Source organism: Manis pentadactyla, chromosome 5 (assembly GCF_030020395.1).
Source record: "Manis pentadactyla isolate mManPen7 chromosome 5, mManPen7.hap1, whole genome shotgun sequence".
Taxonomy (NCBI): Eukaryota; Metazoa; Chordata; class Mammalia; order Pholidota; family Manidae; genus Manis; species Manis pentadactyla.
This window is the reverse complement of record NC_080023.1, coordinates 4,507,104-4,532,332: the sequence shown is the minus strand read 5'-3', so window position 1 is coordinate 4,532,332 and position 25,229 is coordinate 4,507,104. Positions and strand designations below refer to the sequence as shown.

At 40.4% G+C, this 25,229-nt stretch overlaps 1 protein-coding gene across 9 annotated transcripts in view; it reads left to right on the top strand.

Annotated features, from left to right (window-relative positions):
* TMEM175 (transmembrane protein 175) overlaps nucleotides 1–25,229 on the top strand; it is a 35,950-nt gene that overhangs the window by 1,714 nt on the left and 9,007 nt on the right. For 7 of the 9 annotated variants that reach the window (XM_057502082.1, XM_036921447.2, XM_036921452.2 and 4 more), the window contains exons 2-4: nucleotides 23,807–23,966; nucleotides 24,220–24,258; nucleotides 24,919–25,016. In XM_057502082.1, the coding sequence (XP_057358065.1) occupies nucleotides 23,814–23,966; nucleotides 24,220–24,258; nucleotides 24,919–25,016 (290 nt within the window). In that variant the 5' untranslated portion in view covers nucleotides 23,807–23,813. The remainder of the gene's footprint in view (nucleotides 1–23,806; nucleotides 23,967–24,219; nucleotides 24,259–24,918; nucleotides 25,017–25,229) is intronic. The other 2 variants (XM_036921444.2, XM_057502080.1) reach the window with 1 other exon arrangement.

The following is a 25,229-nucleotide window of genomic DNA, read 5'->3' as shown; positions in this document are numbered from 1 at the left end:
AGAAAGACTGGAAATAGGTGTTGCAGAAAACCTTCTGGATAACTCATTAGAAAACATGACAGTTTGAGGGCTTCTTTGAATTTGGATGCCATGAATTTATCCTCATGTGACCTATGGTCAGATGGAGATTTCTAAGTAGTATAATTACTTCGAGACCAGAGTCTATTTGGACTTTCTGTTTCATAAATACTTACGGAGCACCTTTCTACACTGGCACTGCACTAGAAGTGTAGTAATAGTAACATCTTAACCCAAATCTGTATCTCCCGGCCACATTTCTGTCCTGGACTCTCAGAGGTTTGTTCTGAGATATCTCACCCTATGTGTACCTGTCTAAAACTGAGTTTATTATCTTCATCCCCAAACCTGTTCCTCTGTAGATTTCATAGCTAAGAGATTTCATAGCTAAGAATGTTAACCAGAAATTAAGAGTGTCATTTCATGATGATAAAGATAAATTTAAAAGATGTAACAGTTCTAAACAGTCCTGTTTATTTTAATAATAAAGCTTTAAAGTACATGAAGCAAAAACTAATAAAACTGCAAGGAAAAAAGGAACCCACAACTGTAGTTGGAGACTTCAATACTCCTTTTGCCATAAATAGTAGAACAAGTACCAGAATACCAGAAAATGACCAAGGATGTAGTAGAGTTGAATGACACCATCAGCCAACTTGGCCTAATGGGCATACATGGAGCACTCTATACAATAGCAGCAGAATACACATTTTTCAAATGTATAAAGAACATTTACCAAGACAGGTAATATTCTGAGCTGTGAAACAAATATGATCTCTGAACCCATGCAATTAAGTTAGATATCAATAGCAAATACCTGGAAAATCATCCAACTATTTTGAAACTGACTGATCCACTTATAAATTATCCATAGGTCAGAGGAGAAATCGAAAGGGAAATTAGGATTTTGAAGTGAATGAAAATGAAAATGCAGCATTTCAAAATACATGGGATATAGCTCACTACTAGAAAATAGATCTCAAATCAATAACTTTTGAATTCATCTTAAACTAGAAAAATAAGAGTAAATGAAACTCTTAAGCACAAAAAGGGAAATAAATATCAGAGTGGAAATAAGTGAAATAGAAAACAAAAACTAATGAAACTCAAAGCTGCTTCTTTGAGATCAATAAAATACAGAAATTTCTTACCAGATTTGAGCAAGAAAAAGAAAAGACAAATTAGTATCATGAATGGGAATGATGACATCATTGCTCGAAGATCAGAGAACATGAAAACTTTGTGTAAATATGTTCAACAATTTAGACTAAAGTAACATTCTTCGAGAGACACTGCCAAGTCTCACTCAGGAAGTAGATAACCTGAATAGCTCTGTTTGCTAAAGCATTTAGTTTAGAGTGAAAAACTTTCCCTCAAAGAAAATTCCAAACTTTGATGGCCTCACTGGGAATTCCACCAAATATTTAAGGAAAAAATAATACCAATACACAGATTCTTAGAGGAAATTGAAGGAAGGAAATACTAATCAACTAATTCTATAAAGAACATTATTCTGATACCAAAATTTGACAAGGAAACTATAAGACAGAAAAACTAGAGGCTGATATCCTTCACGGACATAAATACAAAAATTCTAAAACATTTTTTGGCAAATTGAATCCAGCACCATGTAAAAAGGATAATACAGTATGACCGAGTGAAGTTTATCCCAGGAATGCAGTTAGCTTAGCATTTGAAAATTGCTCGATGTAATTTACACTATTAACTGAGTGAAAAAGAAAACCAAATAGATGATCTCAATAGATACAGAAAAAGCATTTGACAAAATCTGATATCCATTCCTGATTTTTGAAAAAACTTTCAGCAAACTAGGAATAAAATGAAACTTTCTCAGCATAATAAAGCAATCTACGAAAAACCTATTGCTGACATACGAAATAGTGACAGACTGAATGTTTTCCTCTATGATCAGGAGCAAGCCAAAGTTGTCTGGTCTCACCACTTCTGTTCAAAATTGTACCAGAAACTCTAGCCAGTGTTCAAGGCAAGAAAAAGAAAGAAAAAGCTTCCAAATCAAAAAGGAGTAAGTGAACTTCTTTATTTGAAGATGACATAGTCATATGTGTCACAAGTCCTCAACCGTGGATGGCTCTGTTGACACTTTAGGCCAGAGAATTCCTTGTTGGGGATGGAGGGTGAGGGGGTGGCATCAGGTGCATCGTCAGATGTTTAGTTAGTACCACTACCTCTACCCCTTAGATTACAAAAACACACACCACTTGTCACAACCAAAAATGTCTCCAGATATTGCCAAGTGTCCCTGGAGGGCCAAAATTGCCCTTGGTTGAGACTGCCCTTTGTAAAAAATGAAATGGGACCTACAAAAAGAGCTACAACAAGTGGGTTTAGCAAGGTTGCAAGATACAAGTTTAATATGCAAAAAATAAATCATTGTTTCTACTAACTAGCAACAAATAATAGAAGTTGACATTAGAAAAAACTACCACTTAAAATAGCATTAAAAAACATTCAATTTGGGGGATAAGTTTGAAAAAAGATATGCAAGATTTAACACACTAAAAAATCTTTGCTGAGAAAAAGACAATTAATGGAGAGATAGACTATATTCATAGATATGGAGATGCAGTATTAAGACATCACTTCTTAAAGTGATCTATATATTCAAAGCAATTCCTGTCAAAATTCCAGCCAACTTTTTTCTAAAAATTGACATTGATTTTAAAACTCACTTGGAACTGCAAAGGAACTAGAATAGCCAAAACAAGTTAGAATGAGGACAAGTCTGTATGACTTGTATTACCCAACTTCAATGTTTATGTGGTGTTGATAAAAACATACAGAAGTACATCAGTCCAACAGAATGGAGTCCATAAAATGGCTCACAGTTATATATGTAGTCAGTTGATTTTTGACAAAGGAATAAAAGTAATTGGACAAAGGATAGTCTTTTCAAGAAATGATGCTGGGAGAGGATTCTGGGAAAAAGATGGTGGAGTAAGAAGGCAAGGCAGAAACCTCCCAAAATCGTATAGAACATAAAAACACAGCAAATACAACTAAACCTGAAAACGACTTGAAGACTGCAGAACTGACCACCTACATTTGGGAAAGAAGAGAAGACCACGCAGAAGAGGGTAAAGTGGCAAAGCTGAGATCCATTGGGACCCAAGCCCTTGCCCCACCCCAGCCCACAGGCAGGAGGAAGAGGAACAGAGTGGGGAGGGAGCAGAATCCCAGGACTGCTGAACGTCTGGCCCTGGAGGTCTACTCCAGGAACACAAACCCACCTGACATCGTGCTCTAGTGATTGGTGGGGCTGGACAAATAGGTAGAACACTGAGGGAGGCTGAGATTCCAGCTGCCTGTGGAGAACAGGCACTCTCTACCAGTGCCCCAACAACAACAACAAAAGCAAAGTGGGCAGTTTGAAAGACTTCCCGGCAGTGGGAGAGGCACCAGAGGGGCAAGGGTTACACAGAGCTCTCTGCTCAGGAGAAAGGGCAGGTGGACAGTACCTCCCCAGCCTGCCCTCTGCCCAACACTTTGGGAACTTTTGAGAACCCCAGAAACTCTATATCCTCCTTGTTGGCAACTCAGCCCTGAGGCTCCTCCCTGCAGCGTGCGGCCTGCAGATGGCCCACTCGGCCCAGCAGTGGAGTCAGGCTTTGCAGCTGGTAGGCAGAGGGAGACCCTCCCAGCTTTCTAAGACCTATTTCATGCCAACTGGGGAACTGCCTACAGGAGCCAGCCCTGGGAGCTCCTTCCTCGCGGCAGGTGCTTGTTCCACTTGCCTGCAGCCCCCTGCCTTTGCTGTAGGCCAGGCAGAGGGCAGCTCCACCCACAACGACTTCAGCGGATGGTCCCGAGTTTCCTCCCTGCACACACGGCCAGCTGATGGTCCACACCGCCCACCTGAAATCAGATCACTACAAGCCAGACAAGCTTGCTGCCCACTGCACACCAACAGCTGGAGCACATGCACTGGAAAGTGAAGTGTCTTGAGCTTCCGGGCACGAGAGGGCACCTCGTCCATAAAACTATTACTCCATAGGAAACACAAAAAATGAGAAGGCAGAGGAATTTGTTCCAAACAAAACCATAAGACAAAATACCAGAAAGTGGGCTGAGCGAAACTGAATTCACCTATGTTCTTGATAAAGACTCCAAAGTAAAAGTCATAAACATGCGCACAGATGTATAGAAAAATATTCAAGATCTCAGGGAGGACCTGAACAGAAAGATAGATGACCTGTAAAAGAGTCACTTAGAGCTGAAGAATACAGTATCTGAAATGAAAAATACAATGGAGGGATTTAATAGCAGTGTTTAACAAGTTGAAGAAGTTGTAAATGATTTGGAAATTAGGGAGCAAGAAAACAATGAAGCCGAAAAACAGAAAAAAGGATCTCTAGGAAAGAAGGAATAATAAGAGCTGTGTGGCCAATCCAAATGAAACAATATTCGCATAATGGTACCAGAAGGAGGCAAAAGGATAGACAGTCACTTTGAGGAAATCATTGTTGAAAATCTCCCCAATCTGGGGAAGGAAATAGACACTCAGATCGTGGAAGCTCAGAGAGCCCCTAACAAATGGAACCCTAGGAAGACAATACCAAGACACATAATAATTAAAATGGCAAAGATCAAGGACAAAGAGGAGTGAAGGCAACTAGAAAGAGAAAAAAAAAGATTACTTATAAAGGAAACCCCATCAGGCTATCAACAGACTTCTCAGCAGAAATTTTACAGGCCAGAAGGGAGTGGCATGATATATTTAATGTAATGAAACAGAAGGACCTCCAGCCAAGAATACTTTATCTGACAAGATTATCATTTAAATTTGAAGCAAAAATTGAACAGTTTTCAGATAAACAAAACTTGAAGGAATTCACCACAACTAAGCCAGCCCTACAGGATATGTTAAAGGGACTGCTGTAGGTGAAAATGTTCCTAAGGCTGAATAGCTGTCACCAGTGAAAATGAACCCACAGTAAAGGTAGTAGACCAACTAGTTACCAAGCAAGTACAAAATTAAATCAACTACTCACAAATCAGTTAAGTGATACACAAAAAGTGCAGAATATGACACCTAATATAAACTGTGGAGGAGGAAGCAGAAGAATTGAGTAAAAAAAGTACCTCTAGATTGTGTTTGAAATAGGGTAAGCACTTTAAGATAGATTTTTAGGTAATAAGAAAGCTATCCTTGAACCTTTGGTAACCACAAATCTAAAGCCCACAATAGATAGACATCAAAAACAAGAAAGAAAATCTAATCACAACACTAAAAGAAATCCATCAAATAGTAAGAGAAGAGTACAAGAGAGGAAAAAAGGAAAAGAGTGGAGATAAAAACAACCATAAAACAATAGGAGGGCAATAAGTACATATCTACCAGTAATTACCTTAAATGTAAATGGACTGAAAGCACTAATCAAAAGGGTGGCAGAATGGATAAAAAAACAAGACCCATCTATATCTGCCTAGGGAGAGACTCATTTCAGACCCAAAGATATACACAGACTTAAAAGTGAAGGGATGGAAAAAGATACTTCATGCAACTGATAGGGAGAAAAAAGCAGGAGTTGCAGTACTTGTATCAGACAAAATAGAATTCAAAACAAAAAAGTAACAAGAGACAAAGAAGGACATAATATAATGATAAAGGGGTCAGTCCCACAAGAGGATATAACCATTATAAATATCTATGCGCCCAACACAGGAACATCTACATATGTAAAACAAATACTTACAGAATTAAAGGGGGAAATAGATTGCAACATCTTCATTTTAGGAGACTTTGACATACCACTCACACCAATAGATCAACCAAACAGAAAATAAGGAAACAGAGACACTGAAAACTACGTTAGAACAGATGGACTTAACGTATCTACAGAACATTCCTCCCAAAAGCATCAGGATACATTCTTTTCAAGTGAACATGGAACATTTTCCAAAATAGACCACATACCAGGCCACAAAAAGAGCCTCAGTAAATTAAAGAAGATTGAAATTGTATCAGGCAGCTTCTCAGACCACAATGGTATGAAACTTGAAATAAATTACACAAAACAAAAAAGCCTACAAACACATGGAGGCTAAACAAGATGCTTCTAAATAATCAGTGGATCAATGACTAAATTAAAACAGATCAAGCAACACATGGAGACAAATGAAACCAACAGCCCAAAACCTGTGGGATGCAGCAAGGTAGTTCTAAGAGGAGGGTACATAGCAATACAGGCTTACCTAAAGAAAGAAGAACAATCCCAAGTAAACTGTCTTAAGCTCAGAATCAAAGAAACTAGAAAATGAAGAACAAATGAAGCCCAAAGTCAGAGAAGGAGGGAAATAATAAAGATCAGAGCAGAAATAAATAAAATTGAGAAGAATAAAACAATAGAAAGAATCAGTGAAACTAGGAGCTGTTTTTTTGACAAAATAAACAAAATAGATAAACCCCTACCAGATTTATCAAGAAAAACAGAGTGTACACACATAAAATAAAAAATGTAAAAAGAATAATCACAATGAACACCACAGAAATACAAAGAATTATTGGAGAATATTATAAAAAATTATATGCTAACAAATTAGACAACCTAGAAGAAATGGACAACTTTCTAGAAAAATACAACCTTCCAAGACTGACCCAGGAAGTAGCAAAATCTGAGCAGATGAATTACCAGCAATGAAATCAAATTCGTAATCAAAAAACTACTGAAAAACAAAATACCTGGTCTATATAGCTTCACAGCTGAATTTTATCAAACATTTAAAGAAGAGCTAATACCCATCCTTGTTAAAGTATTCTAAATAGTAGAAGAGGAGGGAATACTTCCAAACTCATTCTGTGAGGCCAGCATCACTCATATCAAAACCAGTCAAAGACACAAAAAAAGAAAATGACAGACCAATATCTCTGATGCACATGCAAAAATCCTCAAAGTATTAGCAAACAAAATTCAAAAATACATCAAAAAGATCGTCCATCATGATGAAGAGGGATTTATTCCAGGGATGCAGTAATGGTACAATATTTGTAAATCAACCAATATCATACATCACATCAACAAGAAGGACAAAAATCATGGTTATCTCAATAGATGCTGAAAAAGCATTTGACGACATTCAACATCCATTCATGATAAGGACTTAACAATATGGGTATAGAAGGTACTCACTTCAACATAATAAAGGCAGTGTATGACAAACACACCGTCAACAGTATACTTAATAGTGAAAAGCTGAAAGCTTTTCCTCTAAGATCAGGAAGAAGACAAGCATGCCCAGTCTTACCACTTTTATTTAACGTAGTACTGGAGGTCCTAGTCATGGCAGTCAGACGAAACAAAAAGATAAAAGGTATCCACATTAATAAGGAAGGAGTTAAACTCTCACTATTTGCAGATGACATGATATTATACATAGAAAACCCTTAGTACTCCACCAAAAAATATTAGAACTAATAACTGAATTCAGCAAAGATGTAGGATATAAAATTAATACACAGAAATCTGTTGCATTCCTATATACTAACAATAAATTAGCAGAAAGAGAAATCAGAAAAATTACTCCATTTACAATTGCATCAAAAAGAACAAAATACCTAACCAAGGAGGTGAAAGACCTTTACTCTGAAAACCATAAGATACTCATGAGAGAAATTGAAAAACACATCAATAAATGGAAATCTAAACCATACTCATGGATAGGATTAATACTGTCAAAATGGCCATCCTACCTAAAGCAATTTACAGATTCAATGCAATCCCCATCAAAACACCAACAGCATTCTTCAATGAAGTAGAACAAATAGTCTAAAATTCATATGAAACCTGAACAGCCAAAGCAATCCTGAGAAAGAACAAAGCTGGGAGGATTATGCTCCCTGACTTGAAACTCTACTACAAAGCCACATTAATTAAAACAGCTTGGTACTGGCACAAGAACAGAGCCATATATCAATGGAACAGAATAGAGAGTCCAGATATAAACCCACACATTTATGGTCTATTAATATATGATAAAGGAGCCATGAACATACAATGGAGAAAAGAGTCTCTTCAACAACTGGTGTTAGGAAAACTGGAGAGCTACATGTAAGAGAATAAAATTGGATTACTGTCTAACTCCATACACAAAAGTGAACTCGAAACGGATCAAAGACCTGAATGTAAGTTGTGAAACCAATAAAACTCTTAGAAGAAAACATAGGCAAAATCTCTTGAATATAAACATGAGCAACATTTTTCTGAATACATCTCATTTGGCAAGGGAAACAAAATAGAAAGTGAACAAATGGAACTACATCAAACTAAAAGCTTTTATACAGCAAAGGACACCATCAGCAGAGCAAAGAGGCATCCTACAGTATGGGAGAATATATTCATAAATGATTTATCTGCTAAGGGGTTACCATCCAAAATATATCAAGAACTCATAGGCTTCAATACCCACAAAGCAAATAACCCAATTAAAAAACGTCAGAGGACCTGAACAGACACTTCTCCAGAGAAGAAATCTGTGTCCAGATGGCCAGTAAAATGCTCTACATCGCTAGTCATCAGGAAAGTGAAAATTAAAACCACAATGAGATATCACCTCACACCAGTTAAGATAGTCACTATCCAAAAGACAAGAAACCACAATGCTGGCAAGGATGTGGAGAAAGGGGAATCCTCCTACACTGCTAGTGGGAATGTAAATTGGTTCAACCATTGTGGAAAGCCATATGGAGGTGTCTCAAAAAATTAAAAACAGAAATACCATTTGACCCAGTAATTCCACTCCTAGGAATTCACCCTAAGAAAACAAGATCCCTGGTTCAAAAAGACATATGCACCCTTATGTTTATCGCTGCACTATTTACAATAGCCAAGCTATGGAAGCAACCTAAATGTCTATCAGTAGATGAATGGATAAAGAAGATATGGTACATATACACAATGCAATACTATTCAGCGATAAGAAAGAAACAGATCCTACCATTCGCAACAACATGGATGGAGCTGGAGAATATTATGCTCAGTGAAGTAAGCCAGGCTGAGAAAGACAAGTAACAAATGATTTCCCTCATTTGTAGAGTATAACAATGAAGCAAAACTGAAGGAATAAAAAGCAACAGACTCACAGGCTCCAAGAATGGACTAGTGGTTACCAAGTGGGAGGGGTGGGGGAAGACGAGTGGGGAGGGAGGGAGAAGGGGATTGAGAGGTTTTATGTTTGGCACACATGGTGTGAGGGGGATCAAGGGGAAGACAGTGTAGCACAGAGAAGGCAAATAGTGACTTTGTGGCATCTTACTACACTGATTGGCAGTGGCTGCAGTGGGGTATGGGGGGACACTATAACATGGGTGAACATAGTAACCACATTGTTTTTTCATGTGAAACCTTCATAAGAGTGTATATCAATAATACCTTAAATTAAAAAAAGATATGGTACTTACGCACAATGGAATATTATTCAGTCATAAAATAAAAAGAAAGTCCTCCCATTTGCAACAATGTGGATGGATCTAGAGAGTATGCTCAGTGAAATAAGTCAGGCAGAGAAAGACAAGTACCAAGTGATTTCACTCATCTGTGAAGTATAACAACAAAGCAAAAACTGAAGGAACAAAATAGCAGCAGACTCACAGAACCCAAGAATGAACTAACAGTTACCAAAGGGAAAGGGACTGGGGAGGGTGGGTGGGAATGGAGGGATAAGGGGATTAAGGAGCTTTATGATTAGCATGCACAATATAGGGGGGGCACAGGGAAGGAACTATAGCACAGAGAAGACAAGTAGCGACTCTATAGCATCTTACTACGCTGATGGACAGTGACTGTAATGGGGTATGTGGTGGGGACTTGATAATAGGGAGGAATGTAGTAACTGCAGTGTTGCTCATGTGAAACCTGAGCATAAGATTTTATATCAATGATACCTTAATAAAAATTAAAAAGCAAACAAGCAAACAAACAAAAAGCAAAGCAAAACAGAAGGAACAAAATAGCAGTAGACTCATAGACACCAAGAAGGGACTAGTGGTTACCAAGGGGGAGGGGTTGGGGATGGGGGAGGGGGAAGGGAGAAGGGGATTAAGGGGCACAATATGTCTCAATTACAGTATAGGTTGGTCACTGGTACGTTATGGAAAATACAGTTAGTGACTCTATAACATTTCACTACATTGATGAACAGTGACTGTACTGTAGTGGGTGAAGACTTGATAATATGGGTGAATGTTGAGCCACTGTTGTGTATTTGAAACCATTGTAAGGTTGTATATTAATGGTACTTCAATAAAAGTTTTTTAATGAAACAAAAAAAATGATCCTAGAAAAATTGGATATCCATATGTTTAAAAAAATGTTAATCCATACCTTGCTTCATATACAAAATTAACTCAAAATAAGTCATAAATCTAAATGTGAAACCTAAAAACCATAAAATTCCTAGAAAAAAATCTGGGGTTTTTTGATACGACACCAAAGCAGAATCCATAAAAAAATTAGATAAACTTTGACTTCATCAAAATTAAGAACTTGAAAATACTTTGTTGAAATGTTATTCAGTAGGTGACTAGGTAGATTGTGGATTATTATTCAGCAGTGAGAAGAAATGAGCTGTCAAGCCATGAAAAGACATGAAGGAACCTTAAATGCACATTACTGCAGGAAAGAATCCAACCTGGAAGGCTACTATGACTACAGCTATGTGACATTCTGGAAAAGGAAAAGCTAGGGAGCCAGTAGGAAGATCAGTGGTTGCCAGGGGATATACAGGGAGTGAGGGATAAACAGGGGAGCATGGAATATTTAGAGCTGAAATATTCTGTATGGTCCTATAATAGTGAATACAAGTCATCATACATTTGTCAAAACCCATGGAACTACAGTACAATGAGTGAACCCTAATATAAATTATGGACTTAATAATATACCAATATTGACTTATCAGTTGTGCCACCTATGCCAAACTTCTAAGATGTTAATAATGAAGGAAACTAGAAGGGAGTGGTGAAAGGATATATGATGAAAAGATGTATTTGCCCTTTCTTCTCAATTTTTCTGCAAATCTAAACCTGCTTAAAAAATAGTCTGTCCATTTAAAGTACACATATACAGTTGAGAGAATGAAAGGACAGCCCAGACTGGGAGAAAATATTTGCAAATCTCATATTTGACAATGGATTGTATCCAGACTGTAAAAATACATGTGTGTATACATATGTGTATGAAACACGTGTATATGTATGTATATATACACATACATATATAAAGAAAAGTGCATAATCTTTCCATAATCTTCACAATAATTTCCAAACTCCTGAGCGGTCATAGAAGGCTCTTTGTAATTTAGTCCTGCTTTACTTTGGGGACATCTCCCAGTTTGTTCCTTGTGCCCAGTCTTAACACACTCCTTGCACTTTGCTGCACTCCTGAACCCTCCATTACATGCACACACAATTTCCTTTTTGTCTTTTCAATCCTCACAACATTGAGGATTAAAAAAGAAACTGCATGTAAAGTATGGAACAATATTTGGTACTCCGTAATAAATGTTTGATAAATGTCACTGTCCTCGTCATTGTTATCTTGTAAATATTTCTAGATTCAGCTCTGACATACTGCATTGTGAGAGCTTTCCCAGACTAGTCCGTCCAGGAAACCTCTGCTCCCACAGCATGATGACGTGTGTCATGGTGGTCACTGCACTACACCTATTCATGATGCCTAGCACAGTGCATAATGCCTTCCATGTTACAAGCCTTCATTTATCTCCTCTGTTGTGAAAGTTTTCATCTTCTCCTTATTCACCTTGGGATTTTAAAACTTCAGTCTCTTCCATCTTTAAAAAAAAAATCATACTTCAATTCCATGCTCTTCTACTTTCAATCCTGTATTCTTTCCTTCATTACCATGAGTCTTAAAAACTTGGGTATGATGAAGGTAACAAGAAGCTGACTTGCTTGGAACACATGCTAGGTACTGGGGTTTTTTTTTTAATTGCAGTAAAATACACAAAATTTACAGTCTCCACCATTTTTGAGTGTACAGGTTCGTGACATCAAGTGCATTCACATTGTGCATCCATCACCACCATCTAACCACAGAAGTCTCCATCTAGCAAAACCAAACCTGTATTCCTGTTAAATAAAAGCTCCCTATTCCTCTCTCCCTCTCCCCAGCCCCTGGCAACCATCATTCATTCTACTTTCTGTCTCTCTGAATTTGACTGCTCTAGAGGCCTCATGTAAGTGGGGTTATTTGTCCTTTTGTGACTGGCTTGTTTCACCTAACACTGTCCTCAACATTCATCCTTGTCATAATGTTAACAATTTCTTCACTTTTTAAGGCTAAATAATACTCCAGTGTGTGTGTGTATATATCACATTTTGCTTAGATGTTCATCCATTGATGGGCACTTGGATTGCTGCTACTTTTTTAGCTATTAGGAGTAATGCTGCTGTGGACATAAGTGTGCAAATATCTCTTTGAGTCTCTGCTTTCAGTCCTCTTGTGTATATTCCTGGAGGTGAATTAACTGGATCATATGGTAATTCTATGTTTACTTTTGTTGAGGAACCTCCATACTCTTTTCCGCAGCAGCAGTATCATTTTACATTCCCACCAGCAGTGCACAAGGATTACAGTTTCTCCACAACTTCGCCAACATTTGTTACTGTCCTTTCATTATTATTATTATTATTATAGTCATCCTGGAGGGTGACTATGTCATGGTTTTTATGTGATTTTCCCTAATGATGTTGAACATCTTTTCATGCACTTATTGACCTGTAGAATATCTTTGGAGAAATGTCTGTTTCACATCCTTTGCCCACTTCTTGAATTGGCTTGTCTTTTTATGGTTGAGTTGTAAGAGTTCTTTATATGCTTTGGATATTAAACCATTATCAGATATATGCTTTGCAAATATTTTCTCCCACTTTGTGGATTATGTTTTCAATTTCTTAATAGTGTCCCCTGAAGTACAAAAGATAAAACTTGACAAACTCTAATTTATCTATTTTTGTTGTTGCTTGTGCTTTTGGTGTCTGGTTTAAGAATCCTTTGCCAAATACAAGGCCATGAAGATTTTCTCCAGTGTTTCAGCTCTTACATTTAGGCCTTTTGATCCATTTTTATTTAATTTTTCTATGTGATTTGAGGTAGAATTCAAATTCATTCTTTTGCATGTGGATATCTAGTTGTCCCAGCAATATTTGTTAAAGAAACTGTCCTTCCCCCATTGGAAAGTCAGTGATCTTACCAAAGATCAGTTGACCATAGACATAGTGGCTCCTTCCTGAACACTCAGCTCTCCTTCAGTCTCTACGTGTCTGCATGTGCCGGTGCTGCATTGTCTTGATTGACAGCATTATACTCAGTTTCAAACTGAGAAATGTGAATCCTCCAACTTTGTTCTTTTTCAGGATTGTTTTGGCTATTCTTTAAACAACCAAGGGTTCCTTAAATTTCCATATGAATTTTAGTTTCAGCTTGTAAACTTCTCAATTTGAGAAGGATTGGCATATTAACAATATTAAATTTTCCAATCCATGAACAAAGGATATCTTCCCACCTCTTTAGGTCATCTTTAATCTCTTTCAACTATGTTTTATACTTCCTTTGTTAAATTTGTTCCTAAGTTGTTTTTTTTTTTGGTATCATTAGTGTACAATTACTTGAACAACATTATGGTTACTAAACTCCCCCTATTATCAAGTCCCCACCACATACCCCATTACAGTCACTGTCCATCAGCATAGTAAGATGCTATAGAATCACTAGTTGTCTTCTTTGAGCTATACTGCCTTCCCCTTGTCCCCCCACACATTATGTGTGCTAATCGTAATGCTCCTTTTACCCCCTTATCCCTCCCTTTCCACGCATCCTCCCCAATCCCTTTCCCTTTGGCAACTGTTAGTCCATTCTTGGGTTCTGTGAGTCTGATGCTGTTTTGTTCCTTCAGTTTTTTCTTTGTTGTTATACTCCACAGATGAGTGAAATCATTTGATACTTGTCTTTCTCTGCCTGGCTTATTTCACTGAGCATAATACCCTCTAGCTCCATCCATGTTGTTGCAAATGGTAGGATTTGTTTTCTTCTTATGGCTGAATAATATTCCATTGTGTATATGTACCACTTCTTCTTTATCCATTCATCTACTGATGGACACTTAGGTTGCTTCCATTTCTTGGTTATTGTAAATAGTGTTGTGGTAAACATAGGGGTGCATATCTCTTTTTCAAACTGGGCTCCTGCATTCTTAGGGTAAATTCCTAGGAGTGGAATTTCTGGGTCAAATGGTATTTCTATTTTTAGTTTTTTGAGGAACCTCCATACTGCTTTCCACAATGGTTGAACTAATTTACATTCCCACCAGCAGTGTAGGAGGGTTCCCCATTCTCCACATCCTCACCAACATTTGTTGTTTGTCTTTTGGATGTTGGCCATCCTAATTGGTGTGAGGTGATATCTCATTATGGTTTTAATTTGCATTTCTCTGATGATTAGCAATGTGGAACATCTTTTCATGTGTCAGTTGGCCATCTGAATTTCTTCTCTGGAGAAGTGTCTGTTCAGCTCCTCTGCCCATTTTTTAATTGGCTTATTTGCTTTTTGTTTGTTGAGGTGTGTGAGCTCGACATAATTTGGAAGTCAACCCTTTATCAGATCTGTCACTTATGAATATATTCTCCCATACTGTAGGATGTCTTTTTGTTCTACTGATGATGTCCTTTGCTGTACAGAAGCTTTTTAGTTTGATATAGTCCCACTTGTTCAATTTTGCTTTTGTTTCCCTTGCCTGGGGAGATAACGTTCATGAAGAAGTCGCTCATGTTTATTATGTCCAAGAGATTTTTGCCTATGTTTTTTCCTAAGAGTTTTATGGTTTCATGCTTACGTTCAGGTCTTTGATCCATTTCAAATTTACTTTAGTGTATGGGGTTAGACAATCCAGTTTCATTCTCTTTTTATTTATTTATTTATTTATTGTACATAATTATTTTTTTATTGAAGGGTGGTTGACACACGGTATTACATTACATTAGTTTTAGGTGTACAACATAGTGCTTCAACATTTATATACATGACAATTCTAGGTACCAGCTATCACCATACCAAGCTGTTACAATATCTTGACTATATTCATTACATATTATTTTACCATTGGAAGTGTATACTTTTTTTTTTTTTTTGTGAGGGCATCTCTCATATTTATTGATCAAATGGTTGTTAACAACAATAAAATTCTGTATAGGGGAGTCAATGCTCAATGCACAATCATTAATCCACCCCAAGCCTAATTTTCATCAGTCTCCAATCTTCTGAGGCATAACAAACAAGTTCTTACATGGAGAACAAATTCTTACATAGTGAATAAGTTCTTACATGGTGAACAGTACAAGGGCAGCCATCACAGAAACCTTCGGTTTTGCTCATGCATTATGAACTATAAACAGTCAGTTCAAATATGAATACTCATTTGATTTTTATACTTGATTTATATGCAGTTTCATTCTCTTAAATGTAAGTGTACAGTTTTGCCAACACCAGCTGTTGAAGAGGCTGTCATTTTCCCATTGTATATCCATGGATCCTTTATCATATATTAATTTACCATATATGCTTGGGTTAATATATGGACTCTCTGTTCTGTTCCACTGGTCTATGGGTCTGTTCTTGTGCCAGTACCAAAATGTCTTGATTACTGTGGCTTTGTAGTAGAGCTTGAAGTCAGGAAGCATAATTCCCCCTGCTTTATTCTTCCTTCTCAGGATTGCTTTGGCTATTTTGGGTCTTTTGTGGTTCCGTATGAATTTTAGAACTGTTTGCTCTAGTTCATTGAAGAATGCTGTTGGTATTTTGATAGGGATTACATTGAATCTGTAGATTGCTTTAGGCAGGATGATGACCATTTTGACAATATTAGTTCTTCCTATCCATGAGCACGGGATGTGTTTCCATTTATTGGTTTCTTCTTTAATTTCTCTCATGAGTGTCTTGTAGTTTTCAGAGTATAAGTCTTTCACTTCCTTGGTTAGGTTTATTCCAAGGTATTTTATTCTTTTTGATGCAATTATGAATGGAATTGTTTTCCTGATTTCTCTTTCTGCTAGTTCATCATTAGTGTGTAGGAATGCAACAGATTTCTGTGTATTCATTTTGTATCCTGCAACTTTGCTGAATTCAGATATTAGATCTAATAGTTTTGGAGTGGGTTCTTTAGTGTATTTTATATACAATATCATGTCATCTGCAAATAGTGACAGTTTGACTTCTTCCTTGCCAATCTGGATGCCTTGATTTCTTTGTGTTGTCTGATTGCCGTGGCTAGGACCTCTAGTACTATGTTGAAAGAAGTGGGGAGAGTGGGCATCCCTGTCTTGTTCCCGATCCTAAAGGAAAAGCTTTCAGCTTCTCGCTGTTAAGTATGATGTTGGCTGTGGGTTTATCATATATGTCCTTTATTATGTTGAGGTACTTGCCCTCTATACCTATTTTGTTGAGAGTTTTTATCATGAATGGATGTTGAATTTTGACGAATGCTTTTTCAGCATCTGTTGAGATGATCATGTGGTTTTTGTCCTTTTTGTTGATGTGGTGGATGATGTTGATGGATTTTAGAATGTTGTACCATCCTTGCATGCCTGGGATGAATCCCACTTGATCATGATGGATGATCTTTTTGATGTATTTTTGAATTCGATTTGCTAACATTTTGTTGAGTATTTTTGCATCTATGTTCATCAGGGATATTGGTCTGTAATTTTCTTTTTTTGTACTCTTTGCCTGGTTTTGGTATTAGAGTGATGTTGGCCTCGTAGAATGATTTTGGGAGTATTCCCTCCTCTACTTTTTGGAAAACTTTGAGGATGGGTATTATTAGGTCTTCACTAAACGTTTGAAAAAATTCAGCAGTGAAACCATCTGGAGTTTTGTTCGTAGGTAGTGTTTTGATTACCAATTCAATTTCTTTGCTGGTAATTTGTCTATTCAGATTTTCTGTTTCTTCCTGGGTCAGCCTTGGAAGGTTGTATTTTTCTAGAAAGTTGTCCACTTCTTCTAGGTTATCCTGTTTGTTGCCATATAATTTTTCATAGTATTGTCTCATAATTTTTTGTATTTCTATGGTGTCCGTAGTGATTTTTCCTTTCTCATTTCTGATTCTGTTTACACGTGTAGACTCTCTTTTTTTCTTGGTAAGTCTGGTTAGGGGTTTATCTATTTTCTTTATTTTCTCAAAGAACCAGCTCCTGCTTTTATTGATTCTATTATTTTATCCTTCTCAATTTTATTTATTTCTACTTTAATCCTTATTATGTCCCTCCTTCTACTGGCTTTGCGCCTCATTTGTTCTTCCTTTTGTACTTTATTAATTGTGAGTTTAATATACAATAAAGGAGCCATGGACATACAATGGGGAAATGACAGCCTCTTCCACAGCTGATGTTGGCAAAACTGGACAGCTACATGTAAGAGAATGAAACTGGATCACTGTCTAACCCCATACACAAAAGTAAATTTGAAATGGATCACAGACCTGAATGTAAGTCATGAAACCATAAAACTCTTAGAAAAAAACACAGGCAAAATCTCTTGGACATAAACATGAGCAACTTCTTCATGAACATATCTCCATGGGCAAGGCAAACAAAAGCAAAATAAAGCAAAAATGAATAAGTGGGTCTATATCAAGCTGAAAAGCTTCTGTCCAGCAAAGGACACCATCAATAGAACAAAAATGCATCCTACAGTATGGGAGAATATATTCATAAATGACAGATCCGATAAAGGGTTGACATCCAAAATATGTAAAGAGCTCATGCACTTGAACAAACAAAAAGCAAATAATCCAATTAAAAAATGGACAGAGGACCGGTTCCTGGACTTGCCATGGGAGTGAGGAAGGAGATATCTGGGCTGGCCTGTGCATGCAGTGAAGCAACAAATTTGACTGTATCTGTACTGTTGGAACTCAATCAAGAATTAGGAGAAGTGCAAATTGTAGCGCTCCAAAATCTTACAACTACAGACTATTTACTGTTAAAAGAACATAAGGGATGTGAACATTCCCCAGGAATGGGTTGTTTTAATTTGTCTGATTTCTCTCAGACTGTTCAAGTTCAGTTGGACAATATCCACCATATCATAGATAAGTTTTCACAAATGCCTAAGGTGCCTAACTGGTTTTCTTGGTTTCACTGGAGATGGCTGGTAATTACAGGTATGCTTTGGTTATGTAACTATACTCCTATTATGTTAATGTGTGTGCGCAATTTAAGTAGTAGCTTAAAACCTATACATGCTGAAGTTACTCTACAAGAAGATATGTCAAAGAAATAATCAATCTTCCCATGTTTTCTTCCACCTGCTACTTCTATAGCTTTTCTTCTTCCTTCCTAATTACAACCCTTAAATAGAATTCGTGCCTCATATCAAATTTACCGAGTATCATAATTCTTCCCAGTGGTAAAGATACCTCAAGACAAATGCTGGGCATAGAAGCCACAGGGCATAAATATGCAAAGAAATAAAAAGCTAACCATTTCAAACAATAAGGCTTCTCTCTCACTTACCAACTCTACATTTCCCTGTATGGCCCCGGAAGATGACTGGTTAGCCAGAGACGGGTAAGATTCCTCAAGGGAGGAACAACCTAAGACAGGCACAGTCGCAGGGGGGCCATCAGGTGAGAAATTGGGGATCAACAGAGGTGAGGCTTAGAACCTCACCCCCCCGTTCTGAGAGAAATCTTCTGCATATGTGGATGTTTTATTGCCCTTGTCTAGCTTGGATTAACACATAGTCTACAGGCACACACCTGATCATCTACATTTGCTCCCTTACAACTCTAAACTATGTTTTCTACCCTTATCTTGTATCTACCTACCACTTCAGCATTTTATTAAAAATAATAATAAAGAGAGAAATGTGGTATCCACATATAAATCAAATATAAAAATCAAATGAGTATTCATATTTGAACTGACTGTTTATAGTTCATAAACTTTTGCATGAGCAAAACCGAAGGTTTCTGTGATGGCTGCCCTTGTACTGTTCACCATGTAAGAACTTATTCACTATGTAAGAATTTGTTCTCCATGTAAGAACTTGTTTGTTATGCCTCAGAAGATTGGAGACTGACGAAAATTAGGCTTGGGGTGGATTAATGATTGTGCATTGAGCATTGACTCCCCTATACAGAATTTTATTGTTGTTAACAACCATTTGATCAATAAATATGAGAGATGCCCTCACAAAAAAACAAACAAACAAACAAAAAAGTATACACTTCCAATGGTAAAATAATAAGTAACCGGGATGTAATGAATATAGTCAAGATATTGTAACAGCTTGGTATGGTGATAGCTCGTACCCAGAATTGTCATGTATGTAAATTTTGAATCACTATGTTGTACACCTGAAACTAATGCAATGTAATACCGTGTGTCAACTACCCTTCAATAAAAAAAATAATTACAAAAAAAAAAAAAGGGCAGAGGAGCTGAACATACACTTCTCTAAAGAAGAAATTCAAATGGCCAACAGGCACATGAATAGATGCTCCACATCACTAATCATCAGAGAAATGCAAATTAAAACCACAATGAGGTATCACCTCACATCAGTTAGGATCGCCACCATCCAAAAGGGAAACAACAGCAAATGTTGGCAAGGATGTGGAGAAAGGGGAACCCTCCTACACTGCTGGTGGGAATGTAAGTTAGTTCAGCCATTGTGGAAAGCAGTATGGAGGTACATCAAAATGCTCAAAACAGACTTACCATTTGACCCAGGAATTCCACTCCTAGGAATTTACCCTAAGAACGCAGCAATCAAGTTTGAAAAAGACAGATGCACCCCTATGTTTATCACAGCACTATTTACAATAGCCAGGAAATGGAAGCAACCTAAGTGTCCATCAGTAGATGAATGGATAAAGAAGATGTGGTACATAATGCACAGTGCAGTATTATTCAGCCATAAGAAGAAAACAAATCCTACCATTTTCAACAACATGGATGGAGCTAGAGGGTATTATGCTCAGTGAAATAAGCCAGGCAGAGAAAGACAAGTATCAAATGATTTCTCTCATCTGTGGAGTATAAGAACAAGGGAAAACTGAAGGAACAAAACAGCAGGAGACTCACAGAACGCAAAAATGAACTAACAGTTACCAAAGGTAAAGGGACTGGGAGGATGGGTGGGAAGGGAGGGATAATGGGGAAAAAGGGCATTACGATTAGCACACATAATGTAGGGGGGGCATGGGGAGAGCTGTACCACACAGAGAAGACAAGTAGTGATTCTATAGCATCTTACTACACTGGTGGACAGTGACTCTAATGGGGTATGTGGTGGGACTTGATAATGGGGGGGAGGGGGGAGTCTAGTTACCATAATGTTGCTCATATAATTGTAGATTAATGATACCAAAATAAAAATAAAATAATAAAATAAATGCCTAGACCAGTTTATAGCATTTAATATGTGTTCAATAAATAGTTCCTTTCATAATTAAAAAAAAAGCCGCTATTATCAAATAAATTAGTCGTGGGGATGAAAGTACAGCTAAGGGAAGATAGTCATACTGTAATATCTTTGTATGCTGACAGATGTATGTATATCATGGCGAGTACTTACTAATGTAATGTAATTGTCGACTTGGTGTGTTGCACACCTGAAACCAATATAATATTGTAAATCAACTATATTTCAAGTTTTAAAAGTGCTTAAAGAGTTAAATAAATGGGAACTTAAAAGAAAAGTAGTCACGTGAGAATAAAATGCCCAATTAGCCAGTGAATAGAGAAATACAAATTAAAACCACAATGAGATAACACTGCACATGTATCAGTATAGCTAAAATTTAAAAAAAAACATTATAAACCTTGCTAAACCAGATGCTGGAGAGTACAGGGAGCAGTTGAGGCCCTTACATGCTGCTGGTGGGAATGCAGAATAAGGCAGCTGCTTTGGTGAATGGCTTGGAAGTTTCTCATAAAGTTAAACATGCACTTATCCACCAGACCTATTCTGAGGTATTTACCCAAGAGAAATAAAAACATGTTTACACAAATACCTGGGTGTGAATATTCTCAGTGGCTTTATTCATAACCACCAAAAACTGGGAACAACTGACACTTTGCACCTGGTGAAAGGATTTGCAAACAGGTGCATCCACATAGTGGAATCAACCACACAACAGTCAAAGCATATTGATACTCCCACAGCACGGAGGAATTTTGCTAAGTGAAAGAGCTGGGCTTAGAGGGCGCCAAAGGATATAAGTCCATTTATGGGACAACCTGGAAAAGGCAAACGATGGTAATGGAAAGCATGAGTGGCGGCCAGGGTCCAGGTGAGGGACGGCTCGGCTGCAGAGGGCCTGCTCAGGGACAGAGCTGCTTGGTGACTGTTGGCACTGTTGCCTCCCTGAGTGCATTTGTGAGAAACTCAGCTGTACACCAGAAAGTGAATTTTTACTGTATGTAACCTTTAGAAAGTGAGTAAAATGAGGAATAAGAAATATAGTCAAAAGCTAAAACTCCTTCCTCACCCTGTCTGTCACCCCGCCCTGCCTCTGTCACTGTCATGCTATTCTGAAGTTGGTAAATATTCTTGTGTTTTTGTATTCTTACTGTGTGTGTACATGTATAATCATGAGGAAAACATATGGTGGTTTTATATGTTTTAAACATGCAAATGGTGGTATGTGTCATTCTGCAACTTATTCTTCTGAACACCGCATTTCTGAGTTTTATACATGTAGATGTATTTCATCTATTTTTCCCTTCCTGTCTCAGTGTGCGCTACAGTGACAGAGCGCCGAGGACTAGGGCCTTAAAGGTGACAAGCCTCCATGCACTGGAGCCTTAAACAGAGACACTTATTTCTCAGTCCTGGAGGCTGGACATCTGAGGTCCAGGCTGCATCCAGTGTGCTTTGGGGTGAGGGCCCACTTCCTGGCCTGCAGACGGCCACCTGATCACCGTGTCCTCACGCAGTGGAGAGAGGACACTGACTCCACGGGACCCCCACCCCTGCCCTCACCTAAGCCTGGTCACCTGGTGCCCCCCGCTGAGGGCCAGGGCTCCCACACAGGACCCGCCAGGGATGCACACACACAGTCCTGAGCACTTCCCAGCAGTGCATTTAGTGCTGAGTGGTTTGTTTCCTATTGCTCAGCTGGTACACTTTTGACTTCATTGTGGAAATGAGCTGTGTTCCTGTGCAGACCCTGTCCATCTCCCTGTCCTCATGCGTGTGGAGACCACACCCGGGAATGGAGCTGCTGTCTGCAGCCTCTAGAACTAGTGTCACCTCCACACGACATGGCCCCGTGCGCTCCTGCCCAAGCTCTGTGCCCCCATCTCCACCACCTGTAATCGTGTGCAGGCATCAGCAGTGTCACCTTGTTCTCACTCACATTTCCCTGGGCACTAGCGAAGCTGAGTGTCTTACATGTTCATTGGCAATTTGATTTTCCTGTTCAAAAATTGCCAGTAAGCCTCCTCTACCCATTTCTGGATGGGTTTCTTTGTTTCTGCTTTGTCTGTCTGCAGTGAGGGTGGGCACCTTGTTCAGTGGTGTGCAGCATCTCCATGCGCCCGCTCACTCCCTGGCCTCCTTATCCCACCCTGTTGCCTTGTCAGGGCCAGCAGCATCCTCCTCTGGGCAAGACCCAGGACCTTTCCCTGCCTGTCTTCCTTCATCCAAAGGTTTGCCACTGGGAGCACCTGTCCTGAAGAAGCCCTTTCCCCGGGAACAGCTGAAAGCCTGTTGGAGACACCTATCCCCGCCCTCCGCCCCCTGCCCCCTGCCCCTTCCCAGACGTAGGCCACTAGGTCCCCAGGGTTCCACACCATTTCAGGCAGTCTCATCCAGCCCCACCCCCAACCTCTGTCCTGGCCTGTGGACACTGCCCACTGCACCTCCAGGGTGGAGCCCAGCAAACTGTAAAAGGGTCACTCTGGTTTCAGAACAGAACCCAAAGTCGGGCTGCTTGGTGCCCTGTCGTGCACGGCCTTCCTTGTGCAGCTAGAGTTCCCACCACAGAGCCTCTGACCACCCCAGCCACACTGGCCCCTGTTCCTCCGGGGAGGCAGCCTTTCTTCTGCCTGGAGGCCCCTTAGCTGACATCTTGCTGATCTTTCCAGACCTATCTCTGGTACTAAAATGTTCAGGGAGCTCTGTGCTGAGGAGTGTTTACTGTCTGCTCCTTGGCCTCTAGCTGGCAGACACCCAGCACGCCGTTCACCAGCGGGAGGGCCCACCACTGGCATTGGTAGATGGGTGGCCAGGGGGCAGCTGGTTTCCTTCCAGGGCCCTGATTTTCCCCCTGTGGTTACAGCCCTGAAGGGAAATGGGCATGCAGCATAGCACCCCAAGGCCCCCAGGAGGCCCCTGGGACTCGGTCGCCTAGGACACCCCAAGTTTGAGGTGAAAGCACCCAGTAGCAGGGTGCCTGGAGCTGGGGTCCAGGACTTCAGGCTCCCTCCCCTGGTAACAGTGTGTGGAGCCCTCACCATGTGTCACGTGTACCTTCTCTCACCTCCCCCATTTCTAGTGGGGAAACTGAGGCAAGAGCACGCCTCCCAGATCACGATGCTCATCAGTGAAGGGCCACTCTTACTGTGGGCTAGAAACACAAGGGCCACCTGGGGGAGACCAGTGGCAGGGACCCTTCCTGACCCTCAGGGCAGGTTCCTCAACCACCACCAAGCCCCCACCCTGTGTCACAGCTGAAGCCCGCAGGGGCAGATGCCCACGAGCATGCTCAGACCTGTGCTTCCTCCCAGGCCCACCATGTCCCGGCCCCAGAACTCAGAGCCAGGCCTCAGCACGCAGGAGGGCTCCCCAGCAGGCAGCAGGGATGAGGAGGCTGCTGATGGAGTCCAGCATTCCCACCGCATGCTCAACTTCAGTGATGCCCTGCTGTCCATCATCGCCACTGTAATGGTCAGTGAGGGTCACCATCCAGCCCAGGGCCGGCCCCCAGAGCCACCTCTCCCACGGGACCCTGGCCTTCTAGTAGAGCTTGGCCAGTGTGGAACCCATCCCAGCTCACAGCATCCTGGGCTCCCCACCCCTCAGGCAGCTGGAGGGGGTGGGAGGAGCAGCTGAGCATTAGCCCAAGTCCCTGACACCATGGCACCCAAGTAGTGGTTAGCGCCCAGGTCAAGAAATGCCCCTTTTCCGTCTTTTCTTGTAGATCCTGCCTGTGACCCACACGGAGATCTCCCCGGAACAGGTACCTGGAACGGCAGGCGTTCAGGGGCCAGATCTGGCTCTGCCCTAGGTGCCTCTGATGGGGAGGGGCAAGGTCGTTTGCTGTGCCAAGAAAAGCAGGGCATCAGTGTTAGGCACACCCTGGAGCTGGGGTCCCCACAGGTGTCTGCTGTCAGCAGCCGCACAGGAAGCAGAGGGCAGCCCCAGCCTGGAGGTGCTTGCACAGGGTCCCCAGCACAGGGACCTGCAGGTCTCATCATGGTGCCTGGGGAACAGGGTCTACCCCAGGTGGGTGCCCACTCACAGCCCACTTGGGATATTCCTGTTTTGTGAGTTAAATGGTGACACATAGTGCTTTAGAAGTGGGACTTGATTTCAGAAGACATTCTGAAGGCCCTGGGCGTGTGTGTGTGTGTGTGAGTGCCTCGCCCTGCTTCCTCGCGTGTGCCTGGGTGTCCTCCGATGGCGCAGCGGAGCAGGACGTGAAGTGGAGGCCCCCTGAGCCCGGATGCTGCTGGAAGCCTGGGGGACTGCTTAGGGCTGGACTCAATGATACTTCTCCTGGGGCTTTGATGGAAATTCAGTAGAAACGCAGGCCGAGCCGTGGTGAGCCGAGTGCCACTCCCTCTGCTCCATGGTCTCCCGTCCCCGCCCTCCCTGACGGTGATGCTCTTCTGTTCAGCAGTTTGACAAAAGTATCCAGAAACTTCTAGCAACCAGGATCGCTGTCTACCTGATGACGTTTCTCATCGTGACGGTGGCCTGGGCAGCACACACACGGTACGGGGTCAGGCAGGGGCTTTTTCCAGGCCAGGGCACACCTCTGGGTCTCAGCCAGCTTGTGCTCACGGCACCGACGAGACGCCCGTTCTCAGGGTGCCTGCTGGCCTGGCGCTTCCCCAGCGGAGTCGGGGCTGCCCTCCCACTGGAGTTCTTGCTCTGGGTCTCCACTTGGGCATCTGCGCGCAGCACCCGCAGCTCAGGCCCCAGGGA